The sequence below is a fragment of the Neolamprologus brichardi genome, chromosome 1 (assembly GCF_056152115.1).
Source record: "Neolamprologus brichardi isolate AB-2024 chromosome 1, ASM5615211v1, whole genome shotgun sequence".
Taxonomy (NCBI): Eukaryota; Metazoa; Chordata; class Actinopteri; order Cichliformes; family Cichlidae; genus Neolamprologus; species Neolamprologus brichardi.
This window is the reverse complement of record NC_142104.1, coordinates 1,613,240-1,629,976: the sequence shown is the minus strand read 5'-3', so window position 1 is coordinate 1,629,976 and position 16,737 is coordinate 1,613,240. Positions and strand designations below refer to the sequence as shown.

General features: G+C 46.0%; 1 protein-coding gene across 2 annotated transcripts in view; it reads right to left on the bottom strand.

Annotated features, from left to right (window-relative positions):
- The window catches only part of adamtsl3 (ADAMTS like 3), a 214,425-nt gene that overhangs the window by 80,562 nt on the left and 117,126 nt on the right, over positions 1–16,737 (bottom strand). For both annotated transcript variants that reach the window (XM_087833725.1, XM_087833320.1), the window contains exon 7: positions 2,680–2,806. In XM_087833725.1, coding sequence (XP_087689851.1) covers positions 2,680–2,806 — 127 coding nt within the window. The remainder of the gene's footprint in view (positions 1–2,679; positions 2,807–16,737) is intronic.

Here is a 16,737-nt window from a genome sequence, read left to right as displayed (position 1 = left end):
AGACGAGGACACAGACAACATGACGCTGTTGACCTGAGTCCTCCAACAATACCACATCTTTGTGCCCATTAGAGGAAATAAGCTATTGGCTGTGGATAGAGAAAGTTTTAGGTGGACGTCCGTACACATCAAACCTCTTATGAAACACTTTCACTGGACGTCCAACCACATTTATGTTCTTGTTTAGTTTTTCCACTGATTTAACTCTAAAGTTGGCAGAAGAGAGTTTGGTACGGGCGAAGCTTCTGACACACACACACACACACACACACACACACACACACACACACACACCTTGAGGCCTCGCGGCTGTAATAAGGGAATGAAAAAGGCCGCATGGACGCTTCGTGCAGCTGAAACAAAGACAGCAGACCTGCGGCTACATTTTCATCCTTTGTTCCAAAAATAAGAACAAATGTTTCAAAATGATCAGAAGTGGCAACAGTTTCACTTTGACCAACAATAATCAGCTGTGATTGGTTATTTTGTGTCATTAAAGATGAAATTAAAGTGACAGACTCACCACTGTGAGTTATACTCTCAGGTAGGACTGAGGACTACCATCTATACAGTTTTATATATAAGGCGATACTTGGGTTGCTGCTTCTTATCTATGCTCCCTGCTTGTAATGAAACATGCTGGTCGTTCTCTTCGTCCGCATGGTTACTTGTTGCTTTCTGCTCCATTTGCCCGAACTGAACCTGGTAAAAGAGCTTTTGTCCATTTAGCTCCTCGGCTCGGATCAAACTGCAGAAGGAAAATGACTGAATTTATTTCATTAAGTGCTTTTAAATCTAAACTACGAATCCTTGAGGCCAAGTCCATAACATGCAACTGATTGTCATTTTAACTGATTTTTTTATTTATTTATTTATTTTTATTTGAATTTTATTTGTATTCTTTCACTTATTGTTGCATGTGTGTTGTTTCTGCCTGTGTTTGAGAAATTTCTGTAACTGTGAGACACCTGCTGCCTATCTTGGTCAGGTCTCCCTTGAAAAAGAGGTTTTTAATCTCAATGGGATTTTCCTGGTTAAATAAAGGTTAATAAATAAATAAATAAAAAGTAATTACATTTAGATTCACGTACATGTTCGAAGTTTTATTCAACTTATTTTTGTGTCTTTGTGGTTTCCTACAAAGACAGGTAATGACGTTGGTAAATGGCCTGTATTTATATAGCGCTTTACTAGTCCCTAAGGACCCCAAAGCGCTTTACATATCCTGTCATCCACCCAGTCACACACTGGTGATGGCAGCTACATTGTAGCCACAGCCACCCTGGGGCGCACTGACAGAGGCGAGGCTGCCGGACACTGGCGCCACCGGGCCCTCTGACCACCACCAGTAGGCAACGGGTGAAGCGTCTTGCCCAAGGACACAACGACCGAGACTGTCGGAGCCGGGGCTCAAACCGGCAACCTTCCGATTACAGGACGAACTCCCAACTCTTGAGCCACGATCGCCCCTAGACGTTCACGTCTCAGGAGATTTTAAACATGCTCCTAAACGTCCAGACTCCGTAATCGGGTCACAATGAGCCTCGTCTCTACGTTCTGCGTTTCTCAAACAAACTCATTTACCCCACAGTTGCTGAACTCTTACGTCTGTATAAAACTCCACCTCCACAGCGCGGACACACCCGGCCTTCTCTAAATACATTCCACACGTTAAAAGCCACAGAAATATTTACACGGTCACTGGCTGTGAGTTTTAATACCAGCCATATTCATTTCCACTCTGCGAGGCACGCCAGCGCTACTTCATTTGAAACATTTGATATACATACACGACCCAGGGCCAACAACTCCGGTATGTGTGTTTGCTGCCAGCAGCGACTTCATGAAGCTGTTAAAACCTGGGGAAAAAGCCGAGAAGCTGGAAACATTTGAAGTGCGTTTTCACATTTACAGTGTTGTAAAGTTGTTATTTGTTCTGCTGGCAGCTCCGCTCAGTCAGGAGCGAGCACTACCTGGCAGACGTCTCTGTTCAGCTTTGCTCCAGCGTCACGTTTCTCTCAAAGCAAACTGCTGAGAGGTGAACATTACGTATTTATGTATTTATTGGTCAGCCAGCTGGTTTGTTTGTTTAGCAATATTCCCGAAATCCACAGCCGGCAATGAATACCGATGCACTCGTCAGTCATTTTCCAGCTAATCTCTCCTGACAGACTCAACGATCGATGCTCTTCTGTTGTTTTAAGATGACATTGATTAAATCTTCACATTTAATGCTGGACTCTATGTGCCACTGGGTTTTCTTTGTTGCTGGGTAGAGTGTAGGCTGCAGAAGCCAGATGGCATTTTAATGCCAGCCCTGATGAATAAATAGAGGCTGCAGGCAAAGAGAAGAGGAGGCCGAAGCCAGGACGGCTCAACTGACCAGTCAAGTCAAGCCAGGTGATACCCACAATGCATTTCCCACCGAGCCTGACTGGGAGGCAGCCCGGGCACAGATACAGACCACGCTTTGTCTACATTTCTGGAACCAGCAGGGAGACATTAGGCCTGAACTGATGGTTTATTCTCTAAAATGACCCAGAAAGCTCAGACTGAGCCGTTTGCAGGAAGGTGACAGACTTAATAACACTCAGAAAGATGTGCAAAGAGTATTCTGGTATTAAAGCGCTGACAATTAGCTCGCAGAGCATGAAACACGACAGGCCGTCTGATACCTACACTGTTCGGGGGTCAGGTGGGGTAGGGCCTGTCCTCGCACCAGGCGGCACGTGGAGCCGTCGCCGCCGCAAACGCCGCAGTTATCCTCTCTGGCACCGCTGGCCAGCTGCCGATCGCAGCCCACCTCCTGCACACGCAACAAGCACAAAGAGAGAGAAGAGGCTGAAACAAAGACAGCTGCAGGACAAAGTCAGGCTGGATTATGTGTCCGACCAACAGCGAGGACGTTCAGTCTAATTATAATTTACATGCCAAACAATATTTTCCAACGATGGACAGTTTAGAGCCAGAAGCTCAACCAAAGTCTGTTTGTGTGCTTCTGAAAGTCGTTAAATTAACATTTGGTCATTTTTTTCTCAGCCAATGTCTGACTGCACTGCAACGTAATTAAAACGGAGGCGTCCCCCGGCTCCCTCAGGTCTCCCTAACAGCCTGCTGACTGACTTCTGTGTGGAGACTCTGCACCCGAGCGCCTCAAGGCCTCATCTGCTCCTGTCGTTGTTCCCGTCCATGGATGGACAGCCGGCGAAATCAGAAACAGCAAACAGTGAAGCAGTTCGTCACGGCAAAATCTGGACCCCCCCAGTTCTTACCCACAGGTGATTAGCAAGCAAACAAGCTAGCCTAAGACAGCTAGCTCCTAAAACAGGAAGTGAGAACATTAATGTAAACCTTAAACATTGTGTTTTAGTGTTGCAGCCTTCAAAAACTTGTTTTTCTGGTTTCTGGCACATTTTACACACTTTCACCACTGCTTTGTGTTTGCAGACAAATTAGCAAATTAGCATTTTCCTCTTTGTGAATGATTACAGGCACGGAGTCAATTTAATTAAAGGTCAGAAAACAGAGTAAATGTAAATATCTTGGGACCATAATCAATGAGAAACTGAATTTTAATGAGAATTGCAAATCGGTTTGCAAAAAGGGAAAACTGTTCATTTCCACATCGACTGAACAATTTTAACTTTGTTTTATCTTTTGTTTGCTGGTATGGTTCAGTCAGACCTCTGTCACAGAGAAAACCTCACAGAAGCAGGTCTGTGAAGGTTCTCAGTCATCCAGGTCATCGTAGTCTAAGGAGCTTGCAAAGAAAAGCGTCTGGACTTCTTTAAGTTACTTGAAGACGTTTCACCTTCATCCGAGAAGCTTCTTCAGTTCTAAGGTCAAATGGTGGAGAGTCCCAGATATAACCCTAGTGGGAGTGTCCCCCCACAGAGGGACAAAAGGACCCCCTGATGATCCTCTAATCGCCTGAGCCAAGGTGTGGAACTGGGTGTGGGTCCCAATCAGCCAGAGTTTCGGGTGAGTTCATTGTGAAACCTGGCCCCACCTTATCATGTGATTTCCTGAGGTCAGATGGCCCAGGATGTGAGTGGGCGTTAAGGCGTCTGGGAAGGGAACTCAAAACTGGATTATAGATGGCAGAGAGTAGGTGTCGTAAACCACCGCCTCTGTTCAAAGATGGTCGCTCACAGTGGACATAGATGCTTCTTTCACTCCTCTTTCAAACCATCTGTCCTCTCTGTCCAAAATGTGAACATTGGCATCCTCAAACGGTTGACCTTTGACCTTTAGATGCAGATGGACTGCTGAGTCTTGTCCTGTGGAGGTGACACTCTTTCAAGGATGCAGACAGTGAGGTGGTCCAGTCGTCCGATAGGTGAGTCACAGCCCTGTTTGGCCTCTCTGTGCTCTAAACAGGTACGATGGATGGCTTTATCATGGTTCCATCCTCAGCTTCTTCCCTCAGGATGGGGGTTTGTAGCTCCAAGATGCAGGACGAAGCAAAGCTGCCGTCTCTAAACTTGAACGTTGAAGCTTTCGTGAAGCAACAGCCAGCGAGCTCCATCAACCTGCTAACCAATCAGGGAACACACAGTTGCTGCTTGTAGTCACAGAGGCGTCCAGGACTTCCACGATCATGGTGAATCATGAGATCACGAGAAGCTAAACCATCATCAAATGTTGACCCTTGCCCGAAGACTGTGTGTGTTCATACGGACATATCTGACAATAGAGTTATTTCTGTCTGGGTTGCTAGGGAACAGTCAGATTTTGAGACTTCAAACTCTGTCAAGATGAGCTTGTACTACCTGGTAGAAGCTGATTTAATCAAACTGTCATCCGGCCTATAATATTCTAGGATAAAATTCAACTTGGAAAACATTAAAACATATTCGGTATAATCAGTCCCATCTCTGTATTTCTTCGTGGGTCACTGGGACCTTGTATCCTGGCTTTAAATAACAAGTGTGACCAGGATGACGCAGGAAACGTTTCCTCAGATGCACAGGACGTCAACGAGACCGTCCCTGATTTCAAAAACAAGCTGCATATTTTCAAAAAGTAATAATGAAGCATTCAGAATGCAGGACTGAAAAATGACTCACGGCAAACTATGAATGCTTTTCTTTTACGACAGCAGTGACCAATGAATACACAGAAAGGCCCAGGTGGTCAAAATGATCCTACACGAACATGAAAATGGACGTCATCGATGAGGAGAACATCTATCATCATCTGGGTCTAACCTGGCCTGCTTCTGGCTCCACTGTTAGTCATGAAGGGGGCTTGGCACAGCTTCTGGAATAAATGTGCTGAGAAGTGATGTGTGGTTCAAACGCTCTCCCATAGAGCAGGCAATGCCCACACAGAAAGGACTGGCAAGAGCATTCAAACCCAGGAACTTCCTGCCATGAGCCAGTATCACTAACCACTGCGTAAATCTAGCACTCTTAAACCACTTTTAAAGACCACTTGGTCAAGACTGCTAATGGCTGGAAACACCTTTCTATAATCTGCAGATTTAGTTCTTTCAATCGTCACATTCAGAGCTATTTCTTAATTAGAAGACTTGAAGGGCTTTTAGCGTCCAATGAATTAACTTCAAGAAGTAATTTACACCAGCCAGACATAACATTTTGACCTCCTGCCTAATACTGCGTCGGCCCCCCTGACCCTTCGAGGCGTGGCCTCCGCTCGACCGGGCGTGCTGTGGTATCTGCACCAACGTGTCAGCAGCAGCTGTGAGGTGGGCCTCCGTGGATTGGACTGTGTCCAGCACATCCCACAGATGCTCCACTGGACTGAGATCTGGGGACTCTGCACCTCAAACTGCTCCTGAACCGTTTCTGTTTCAGTTAAGTTTTATTTATACAGCTGGGCGAAACGTCGGGTACTGTCCTTTGGCTCCCTCCTGGCTAGGCCTGCTATTTTGATGAGCTGCCCCGCCCATCCATGTTCAGTGGCTTGCTGATCTCATGTCATGTCTCAGTCTTGAGAAGATCCACTGCTCCATCCAGAAACAAAACGGCATATTTGGCAAAATCTGGCGTCTTTTTCTAACAAACCCCTCTAACCTACAATTTAAGGATGTTCCTGCTGACTCACAGATTTGCACCAAAGTGTCAGCAGCAGGTCCGATGTGTGTGTGTGTTAATGGGAATGTGAAGCTCAGTGGTCCTGAGCTAACTTCTGTGTGGTTTGTAAGGAAAGGCTTTGTTAGTATCAGTCGCCCATCCTGGGTTGTTAATTTTTGTTTGTTTGTTTGTTTTCCTTTTTTTGTTTGTTTGTTCCAACATGAGAAGTTCTGTTTTGTATTTAGTGTAACAAGTTTTTGTTTCCCTCTTTTTTTCTTCATAAACTGTATCCAAAATCACTCAATAAAAATATTTTGAGTAGTTTTATTCATACAGCGCCAAATCACAACAGCAGTCGCCTCAAGGCGATTTATACTGTAAGGTCGACCCTACAAGAATACATACAGAGAAAACCCCAACAATCATATGACCCCCTATGAGCAGCACTTTGGCGACAGTGGGAAGGAAAAACTCCCTTTTAACAGGAAGAAACCTCCAGCAGAACCAGGCTCAGGGAGGGGCGGGGCCATCTGCTGTGATTGGTTGGGGCGAGAGAAGGAAGACAGGATAAAATGATCAGTGCATCATCCTGCTGAAGGGAGCACCGTTTCCATGAAAGGGTGTACACGGCCTGCAACGATGCTGAGGTCGAGTCACATCCACATGGATGCAGGACCCAAGGTTTCCCAGCAGAACCTCCCCCAAACCATCACACTGTGACCCCCGGCCTGCAGAGTTGAGATGATGTGGTGTTGATGCTGCTGTGATATCAGCCTTAAGGACAAAGTGTTCACTCCCTCCCTGATATAGCTCGCCTGCTAGCAGGTGCAGCGATGAAGCGATAATCGGTGTTATTCTCGTCAGCGGTCAGTGGTCACACCTGCTTGGTGTAAATGTCCACGGCATCACTCTGCAAACTCTGTGGGGCGTACGCTTTGTGTGTCCACCATGAAGTTTCTTACTTGCTAAAATAAATAAATAAAAGTAAATATTGGATTGATTTATGTCAGTTTTCATGCTCTGTATGGTTCTGGCTTTTTGGACGTCGTTGTGACTTTGCCAGCTGCAGGAAATGTGGAAACTGGAAGCGGTTGTGTTGTTATGGGGCGTGCTTTCACCCTGAACACAAACGCCTCTTTAGAGCAATCGCAGAGACCCTGTAAGCCGAGGATTATCGAGGTGACAAAGTGTGACGGGGAGACAAACAGTGACAGACAACACGATGCACTGCAGCTCCCTGGGATCCGACTCGTTTTCTGGTCTCCGTGTATACGTGTGGTGTATTATTAATCTACATAAACTACATGCAGCAGAGCGGGGACTGGCCTCATTCCGTCACTGACAAACTTCCCGCTTCAGAGCCGCTCGCTGCTCCACACTCCCTCCATCACCGTTAGTACCCGGCGTGCCCGGTGGCCTCTCGGCACGCCGGGTCTGGCAGCAGCAGCCATTAGAGCACGCATCCATCATCTGCCTCCCGTGAATGAGTGTGTCTGGCCTCATTATTATTTTCAGTTTAATGATGCACCTGAAGCAGGCTGAGTGAATGCTGTCTCTTCGGAAGCTGCCTTTTGCATCCTGGCAGGTGAAGTTTGTGGCCAAACAACTTTAAAGTGGAGAACTTTCCAGCCCGGAGGAAACAGGCTCATTTCTTTTCCTACCTGGATTCTGGCCAAACAGCTTCCCAGCAGGAACATTTCACAACTCCGAGGCTATGTCCATACTAATATTGATAAATCTAAACAGTGTTTTTCGTACCTGCTGTCTCAGCCTTCCACATACACACTGGAGACAGAGATTTATAAAGTTTGCTGCTATCAGAAGGCTAAAAATACACCACATATAGGAGTCCATATATACGCTTTTCCATATCCTTGAACCACATGTTGGCTCCTCGCACAGACCGTGTTGTCTAGTTTTCACGTTGATGTTGTTAGGCTGGATCATTTGGGATTTCAATGTTTCGAGCCGTGCCCTGAATATGTTGGAGTGCTTATAAAAGAGGAATTTTAGAGCAGAGAAGATGAAAGAGGAAGCAGCACAAAGACTCCTCCACAGTAACAGCCGTGGAAGCAGGAAAACTCCAAAAGCAGACGTGAAAATTATTGTGGGGGAAAAATCTAGGCTGAAGATGAAGAATAAAATGAAATAATTACTCCTGTCGCCTCTAAAAGACTCAATCTAGACTTAATGCAGCTTACTATTTTTTTTCTTGTATTTTTGATCTTTTTTGTGTCTTGCAGCCGTTCTCCTGCTGCACTGCCGTCTTCTCCCGCTGATCGTGATCATTACACCGCGCTAAACAACGGGGTACGTACAGAAGTAGCTGCAGAGTAGGACCCTAACACAGACGCCACATGTGTCCACATACACAGAAGACATTTTTAACCAAACAACAGAAGTAAAGGCAGGAAAAGAAAGTCCACAGGGTGCATTATTATGATTGGTTATTGAGAGAAAGTTCAGTTCTAGTTTTATTATTAGTTTGTCTTAGTTGAGTTTAGTCTGGTTCATGTTATCGTCCATGTCTGTCCCTGTTTGTCATGTGTCGTGTCCTTGTCTGTGTGTGTCTCTCCCCTCGTGTTCATTCCATGTTTCCTGTCTGTCATGTATGTCCACTCATCTCTCCATGCTTCCTGTTTTATTTTGAAAGTCTTGTTTCCATAGGGTGAGAAGTTCGGCCATCCGGGAGGGGCTCAGAGTAATTATTAATTAATAGTAATAAATAATAAGTAATAATAAGTAATAAAAATAATAAAATAGTAATTAAGTAAAAATCAGAGTAAAAGTTAGTAATTTATAGCCAATAGTATGTGTTATTGCTTGAATCAAAAGAAATCAAAGGAAATCCATCACTTTCTCTTTCTCTTTGATGGGATTTCAATCTGATGAACGTAGCGGGAGCACCCCGGGGTTAAGTATCTGATCAAGGACACTTTGGCATGTAGACTGGAGCCCTGAAGGATCAAACCACCAGCCTTGTGATTTAGTAGACTACCTTCTGTATGGCCACGAGCTGTGGGTAGTGACCGAAAGAGCGAGATCGCGGATACAAGCGGCGGAAATGAGCTTCCTCCGAAGGGTGGCTGGCCTCTCCCTTAGAGATAGGGTGAGAAGTTCGGCCATCCGGGAGGGGCTCAGAGTAGAGCCGCTGCTGCTCCACATCGAAAGGAGCCAGCTGAGGTGGTTCAGGCATCTGACAAGGATGCCTCCTGGGCGCCTCCTGGGTGAGGTGTTCCAGGCATCCAACAGGGAGGAGGCCCCGGGGCAGACCCAGGACACGCTGGAGAGATTATATCTCTCCAGTCATGTATGTCCACTCATCTCTCCATGTTTCCCGTTTTATTTTGAAAGTCTTGTTTCCATGTTCGGTGTGTTTAGTTTCGCTGTGTTTCCCTCGTCACCCTTCTGTGTGTTTAGGTCGTCTGTCTCCCTCTGTTCAGTGTCGCGTCGTCTGTTTGTCTCGTGTCCTGTTACATCAAGTCTCAGGATAGTTTTCATGCTGTTGTTCAGATTCACGTTCCACGTCACAGTGTTCACGTTTAGGTTTCTCGCCTCACCTTTGGTTATACTTCGCTTTCTCTCCCGTGTCTGCTTTTGGGTCCACACCTCAAACACATCGGCCATCCCGGCCATGACAGAAGTGGCATTAAATACAGCTCCCTTCGCCTTTACTCTCCTTTTCCGCTTTAATCAAAAATAGCACCTGCCGTTTAAAGTGTGCACTGAGCTGTGATTGGTTGATAGACACCAGGCGCCTCTGCTGGACGACTGAGGCACCAGCATAAAAGAGGCTGTATCCCAATTCAGGGTCTGCAGCCTCAACGATCCTCAAGGGCCGCGTACTCAAAGACCGCTAAGGCCGGAAGTGCGAGGCTTGTGAAACGGGACGGTCTAGCCTCCGTCATGCTGCCCAGGTTGCCTAGCAACCACGATACTAACAGCTGGAAACGTTTCATACAGCTTTGTTTGACAGAAATGAAGGAGAAAATCTTTTGTTCATTTGTTTGTTTCTACATGAGCTTTGATCATTCTCTGATTAAGCTCAGCTATTGAACGGCGTATATTTTAAAGTAAAGGCTTTAAAACCAAGTTAGTACAAACGTCACTAATGTCACATGACTTTGCCGACATGTGGCCAACAGGAATGTTTTAATGTTCTTCGTTATTAAACATTTGCACATAAATAAGTGACATATTAAGCAGTACTTACTTAAAGTTTACTCTTCGAGTGCCCCTCATCCATCATCGTTTTTTTTGCGGCAAAATTATCCACAACCATGCATTCTGGGATATGTTGGGCCACGAAGTCTACACCGCCACGTCCTTAAAATTCAGGGAAATGAAGGATACATTTGAGGGCAGCCTTCGAATTGGGACAGCCTTCCTCGCGCCGCTGTGACGTAATCGGCCTTAAAATGCGGCCTTTAAGGCTGCAGACCCTGAATTGGGATACAACCAGAGACATCCAGGATTAAAGCAGAGGTCCGAGGACAGATGGGTGGTAGGATGCGTTCAATGGCATCTGGATTGACTGAGTCAGCTCACGTCTTGGCTCATAATTCTGGCATTCCTGGTCCTCCATACAGGCAGAAAATACTCTTCGATGTTTTGCCTTTAGTGAGTTAAGATTGTGTTTTGTACAGAAATGTCAGCCCTGCACACATCACACATGTAAGAGGGTGAAAGGAAAGAGCAGTGATTACACATGATGAGGGTATAAAATTGTGTCTTTACGAGAAAATCTCTGAAAATAGACAAAGACGTTTTCAGAGATGCTGTTTTCAGCTGAGTTCAACAATCGAGGAAATTACACATCATTGGCACGTGTCACATCCTTCCAACAGCTCTGCTTTCTGCTGTGAGACCTTTTTCATTTCACAAACCAAATCTTAGAAGCTCCTTCAGCTTTAGGATGGTTTAACTTAGCGTCTGACAGAGTCATCATAACTCACAGTAAAACTATGAAATGGGGAGCCGGTGTTCTGGAGTGTGCAGCGGAGAAAATCCCAGGAAGGCATCAGGCTGTCAGTGACTGAGCTGGGGTGTAATTCTGAGGATTAGAGGCGTCTAATCTGCAGTGTGTGCCATAAATGTCAGATTAGTGCACCTGAGGATTGTGCAAATATTTCATCCTCACTTCAGGCGACAAACTGTTATCAGACAATTCAAATATCTGTTGGCATTTAATTTCATTCATTCAGGCCGACGCTGCAGCGCGGGCGTGAGCGGGTTCTCGCGTGTGAGGATTACCGTTGATTTGATTAGTCCTAATCAGAAACGAGTGGTGCTTCTCTGCTGAGAGCTACATGCACTCTCTGCTGATTTTTATCGCCGTGGCAGCCGGTTTTATAGCATGCTGATGGCCTTATCATTAATCAGCTGTTTCTCCACCTACTGGACGTACACGCTGAGTAAAGCTGCATCACAGAAACCTCCATCAAAGACACATGTGAGGGTCTGGAAGCAGCTGGTAGCAGAAGAAACCAACTCAGGTCAGCTGGTCACTGACCATTTGGTTGGTTGCTCATTTAATACAGTCTTAAAAACAGGAACAAAACAATTGGACATGCAAATCCACCTGTCTCAGAGTGAAACACTCGTTCATGCATTTATTACTTCCAGGCTGGATAACTGTAACTCATTATTATCAGGAAGTCCTAAAAACTCCCTGAAAAGCCTTCAGCTAATCCAAAATGCTGCAGCAAGAGTCCTGACAGGGACTAGAAAGAGAGAGCAGATTTCTCCTGTTTTGGCTTCCTGTTAAATCCAGAATTCAAAATCCTGCTCCTCACATACAAGGTCTTAAATAATCAGGCCCCATCTTATCTTAATGACCTTGTAGTACCATATCACCCTATTAGAGCACTTCGCTCTCGCTCTGCAGGCCTACTTGTTGTTCCTAGAGTATTTAAAAGGAACAACAAGTAAAACAGCAGATGGCCCCGCCCCTCCCTGAGCCTGGTTCTGCTGGAGGTTTCTTCCTGTTAAAAGGGAGTTTTTCCTTCCCACTGTCGCCAAAGTGCTGCTCATAGGGGGTCATATGATTGTTGGGTTTTTCTCTGTATCTACTGTACAGTATAAAGCTTCTTGAGGCGACTGCTGTTGTGATTTGGCGCCGTATAAATAATATTGAATTGAATTGAATTGAAAAAACTCAAACCTGTCAGGTACAAACAGCGACTGTATCTTTGCCTTGGTTTAGATAGTTAGTATACTTCTGTGCAGCACGCGCTGGTGCCACGTACTTCCTGCTGTAGTATAACTCATGACCCAGTTTGGGTGTTATAGATTTGGAAATGATGACAGTTGACCATCTCTGCCACAATTTCCAGATGTTTACACCTCATCAAGCTCCGTCCTGTGTATACAATCCTGTTTTAACTGCTGTAAAGTTTTAACATGGGAGTCTATGGGGACTGCCTCACTGCTGCCTCTGCTGGGCGTTTTGGTAATTTTTTTGAACCCTTATGATCTGGTGGAGCTGAGGTGGATGTGGGTTGCAAAGTGGCTTGCAGATCTGAAGAAACTGGAAGGGCGAGACGTAGCTAATGCTATGCCTCGCTGTGGTGTGGAACAAAGGAGGACTGGCGGTGATGTTACATTATAGGAAGAACATTTATGGAGGACCCTGAATCCTCCCTTAGTTATGCTGCAATAGACGTAGGCTGCCGGGGATTCCCATGATGCACTCACCTCTCTAACTCCCGGTGTGTTTATATGTAATTAGTTTTGTCTTCTCTCATAGTTTGAATTTTTGTCTCTCTATCCCATCTCTGAACAGGAAAGTTAAAGAGTTATTTATCGGCTGTTCTACGTCTTTTGTTGATGTTTTCAAACCTTCCTGGAAAATGAAAAGTTTCCCTGATGCTTTAACGTGTGTTTAATGTTGTAAAAGACTCGATTTTAATCCCGATGTCATCTCTGCCTAAACGTATTCTCACAGTGAGAACAAACGTTTAAATCGGGCCAACAGCAGATCCCCAGAGTCACATGTCACTCCTCATTAAGACTTTCTCAGTCGTTAAAATCGAAATGTGTCATTTTAAGAAAATATAAAAGGCTCTGTTTAAATGATGGGAACACACACACACACACACACACACACACACTGTGTCACATCAGAAGGAACTTGCATTGAAGTTTATGAGCGGCACAGCGGTCGGAAACAACAGCCTCAGATCTAAACAGTTGATATTAAACTACTGCATACAAACACTGAACATTTTTATTTCGTGTCCTAATTGCTCCGTTACCCTGCAACACTTCACAGTGTTTGTGTATCTTTGCGTTTGCTGGATGGAGGCGAGTGGAGCAGAGAGGGAGGAGGACGGCGTCTCCTCGGAGTAAATACAGGCTGAAACATCAGACGATAGCTGCGGATGGAGAAAGCCTCTCACCACTTGTGTATGAAGACACCGTTAAAGGATAATGTGTAATTTCAAGTGTCGGTCGGCCTTTTCCATCCACGGAGCAGCGCGGTCGCAGGTGCAGCGTGGTGCACGCAGCTGGATGTGTGTAAGCGGGCGAGTTATTGGATTTGATGAGAGCGGTATAGCTCGTTACACAGCTGAGAGGAAATGACCCTTTTCCCTCTGTTGTTCGCTCCTCCTGTCACAATTTTCCACTTTTTTCTTTACTCGTTGTCAGAGCTCCTCTCGCTTTTTCTTTCAGTGTTGTTCTCGTGTTTTTGTCTCGACACATTCAGTTTGAGTCAAAAATGTGAAGTCGCTCGTCTCATTAAGAGAAACTCGCTCTTTAAGGATTTTGTCAGCAGTTCGGTGGAGCTTACGTTCTTTGATAAACCCTCTGGAGCTCTGCATAAACCACAGCGAATCATCTGCCTCCACCTCCTCCTGTCCCAGCCTCCTCCTCTGTCACACCGACCCTCTGCATGTCCTCCTTCACTACATCCACGAACCTCCTCTGAGGTCTTCCTCTCCTCCTCCTGCCTGCAGCTCCATCTTCATCTTCCTTTGTCCGATACCTCCATCCTCCCGCCTCTGCACATGTGCAAAGCCTCTGATCAGACTCACCAGAGAAGCTCTCAACACCTTCAGCTCGACCTCCACCGTCTCCAAACATCACAGCAGCTCTCACTACCATCTTTTAAATCTTCCCTTTCAGGCCTGCTGCTCTCTTTCTGTCACAGATCACTCCTGACACTCATCTCCAGCCGCTTCAACCTGCCTTGCTGCTCCTCTTCTCTCCAGAGCATACCTCCACCTCTCCAGGCTCTCCTCCACCTGTCTCCCTACTCTCACTACAGATCACAGCGTCGTCTGCAAACACCATAGCTCCTCCTGCCTGACCTCATCTGTCAGCCTTTCCATCGCCGCTGCAAACAAGACGGGGGTCAGAGCAGCTCCCTGATGTGATCCCAGCACCACCTTCATCCCCTCTGTCGCTCCTACTGCACACCTCCTCGTACATGTCCTGCACCACCTTCACATCCTTCTCTGGCACTCCCGACTTCCTCTCACAGATCCACAAAGACCTGGCCAACATCTGCCCTCTCAGAGCAATCACAAGGAAACCTCTCCCACCTGCACTCAGAGAGACTGAGATTCGCTTCTTTTCCACTTGATCTGCTGCACCTTGATGTGTGGTGGGACTGTATCACTCACACTTTCTCACACAGCTGGTTATACATGAGACCACTGCCTGACTTTCTCTCACCCCTATTTTCTTTCACATCCTGGGAATTTTTTGGACTTTACCCTTTGGACATTTTTTATTTGGGACTTTGAATAATAAGCTGTTGTGTAGAACATTCTCCACATGTGAAAGGAGTGTGAGGTTTGTGTAATATGTTTCTATAAAATTTAAGGAGTCAGGTTACTGGGGTGCACCCAGCATTGAAAACCAAAGGTAACACTTGGCCAAGTTGTTGTCTCAGTAGTTTATGTGTTTTACTTCTTTCATCTTTTGTAAGTTTCCTTTCTACAATTGTAAAGTGTCTTTAATGGTTTATTTCACTAATGTCGGTTCTTTTGAGTTACACTCTTGTCTTGTCTTGATCATACGGATGAACCAGGAGGCTGTGCGATGCATGTTTTCAGTGGATAGATGAGACCAGACGGATGGCGTGCTCTTCGTGAAACCCGATTGTGTTGTAGTGCCACATTGGGATGTTTTTTAATGCATCTGTGCCACGACAGCTCGCTGTTACTGAGCGAATACTGAATTCTGAATTACAGCAGAAACCTCTAATGTCAGGACTTCAGTCAGTGAAGAGGAAACACACCACCATCCCCGAGCTAACGCTGCTCTGTAGGGAGAAGCTTCCTGAACCAGCCACTGCAGACACTCACAGATATCTAATATATATATTTTAGGTCAAATAACCAAACTGTGAGTTGCTAAATTTCCCCTTTAAACGAAACATTTTCAACATTTCCCAGTGAGCATGAGGAGATCCGGAGCTGGGCAGTGTGCAGACACTGTGCTGTTAATGAGCGAGCGTACCGGTGCGCTCTGTTCACAGCTCACAGTCCAGTGCTTCTAACATGTTTGCTGCCACACTTCAGAGGCTGAGTTAAATTTAACTAATTAACTGTTGGCTGGAGAGTGAAATTGCCGTTCGGTGTTTCCGTGTTCATGCAGCATGAAACGCAGCCAAAGCGACCATAACGAGAAAATGAAAAACAACAAGCCGTCCAAAGCTCGTCAGTTCTGTTTCTCAGCTCCTCGTGATAAATGTACGCCACCGCTGCCTGCCGCCAAAGAGTCACCACGCGTCTGTCAGGTGTGATACCGACGCTGCTCCTGTCGAGTCCGTATATAATCCACTCGGGGTGATTCTGGCGTCTCTGTGCTTTCATTATTTCATCGTGGCCCGCGAGGATCATCACAGTTTAACTGGGACAAAACTGAACTAATGAGGCCAAAATGTAGAAGAGGCACGCCAAAAACACGACCTCGAGTGAACTCGAGTGTCAAACACAATCCTGGCTCTTGTTTATTGGAAGCAAAGCGGATCGGGCTGATGTTATTACAGAGCTACAAACGCCACAGAGAGCCAGGAAGGGTGGACAGATGTGTCAATTAAATGTGGGACAGGAGAGAGCACTTTATTTCCCAGGGCGGACTCCAACTGGAAACCTCCCAGGCTGGAAAAAGAAGGTGGAAAACACAGACCTGCAGTTCCTCTCACATCCACACGAGGCAGGCTCCAACGGTAAGCCCGCCTCCTTACAGCAGGAAGAAACGGCTCTGTGGTCTCCATAGTTCATGTCCTAGCCAACATTTCATTTACTCACCTGTTTGATTTTGGCACTCTGACAGATGTGCAGGCACAGCTGTAGCTAATAGCTGTCTGCTAAACCTGTGCTGCAACTGTCTGACCAATAACACGGCTGTCTCGGCTGAGCCAGGAAGTTAGCGCTCCAGTTTTTACGCCTATTTTGAGGATCACATGCAGTGAAGTCGCATTTTGTAGCTTTTTGGTTTCCGTAGAGCCGATCGGGTGCGTTCAATGACCTGAGGGTGTGCTCACTCTGACTTATGGATGTGCAAAGGCATCATTAGGAGCTTCAACACAACGCAGCAAATGCTCGACACTTACGTAACCTGAGAACATAAAAGCTGCACTTCCACGTTCACTTTTATTAAATATAAAAGCTGCAAGAAAACGAGAGCAGAGAAAGGAGGGAGCGGCACGTGCCCACGTTCAAACTGTCTATTCCTGCAGTGGCAG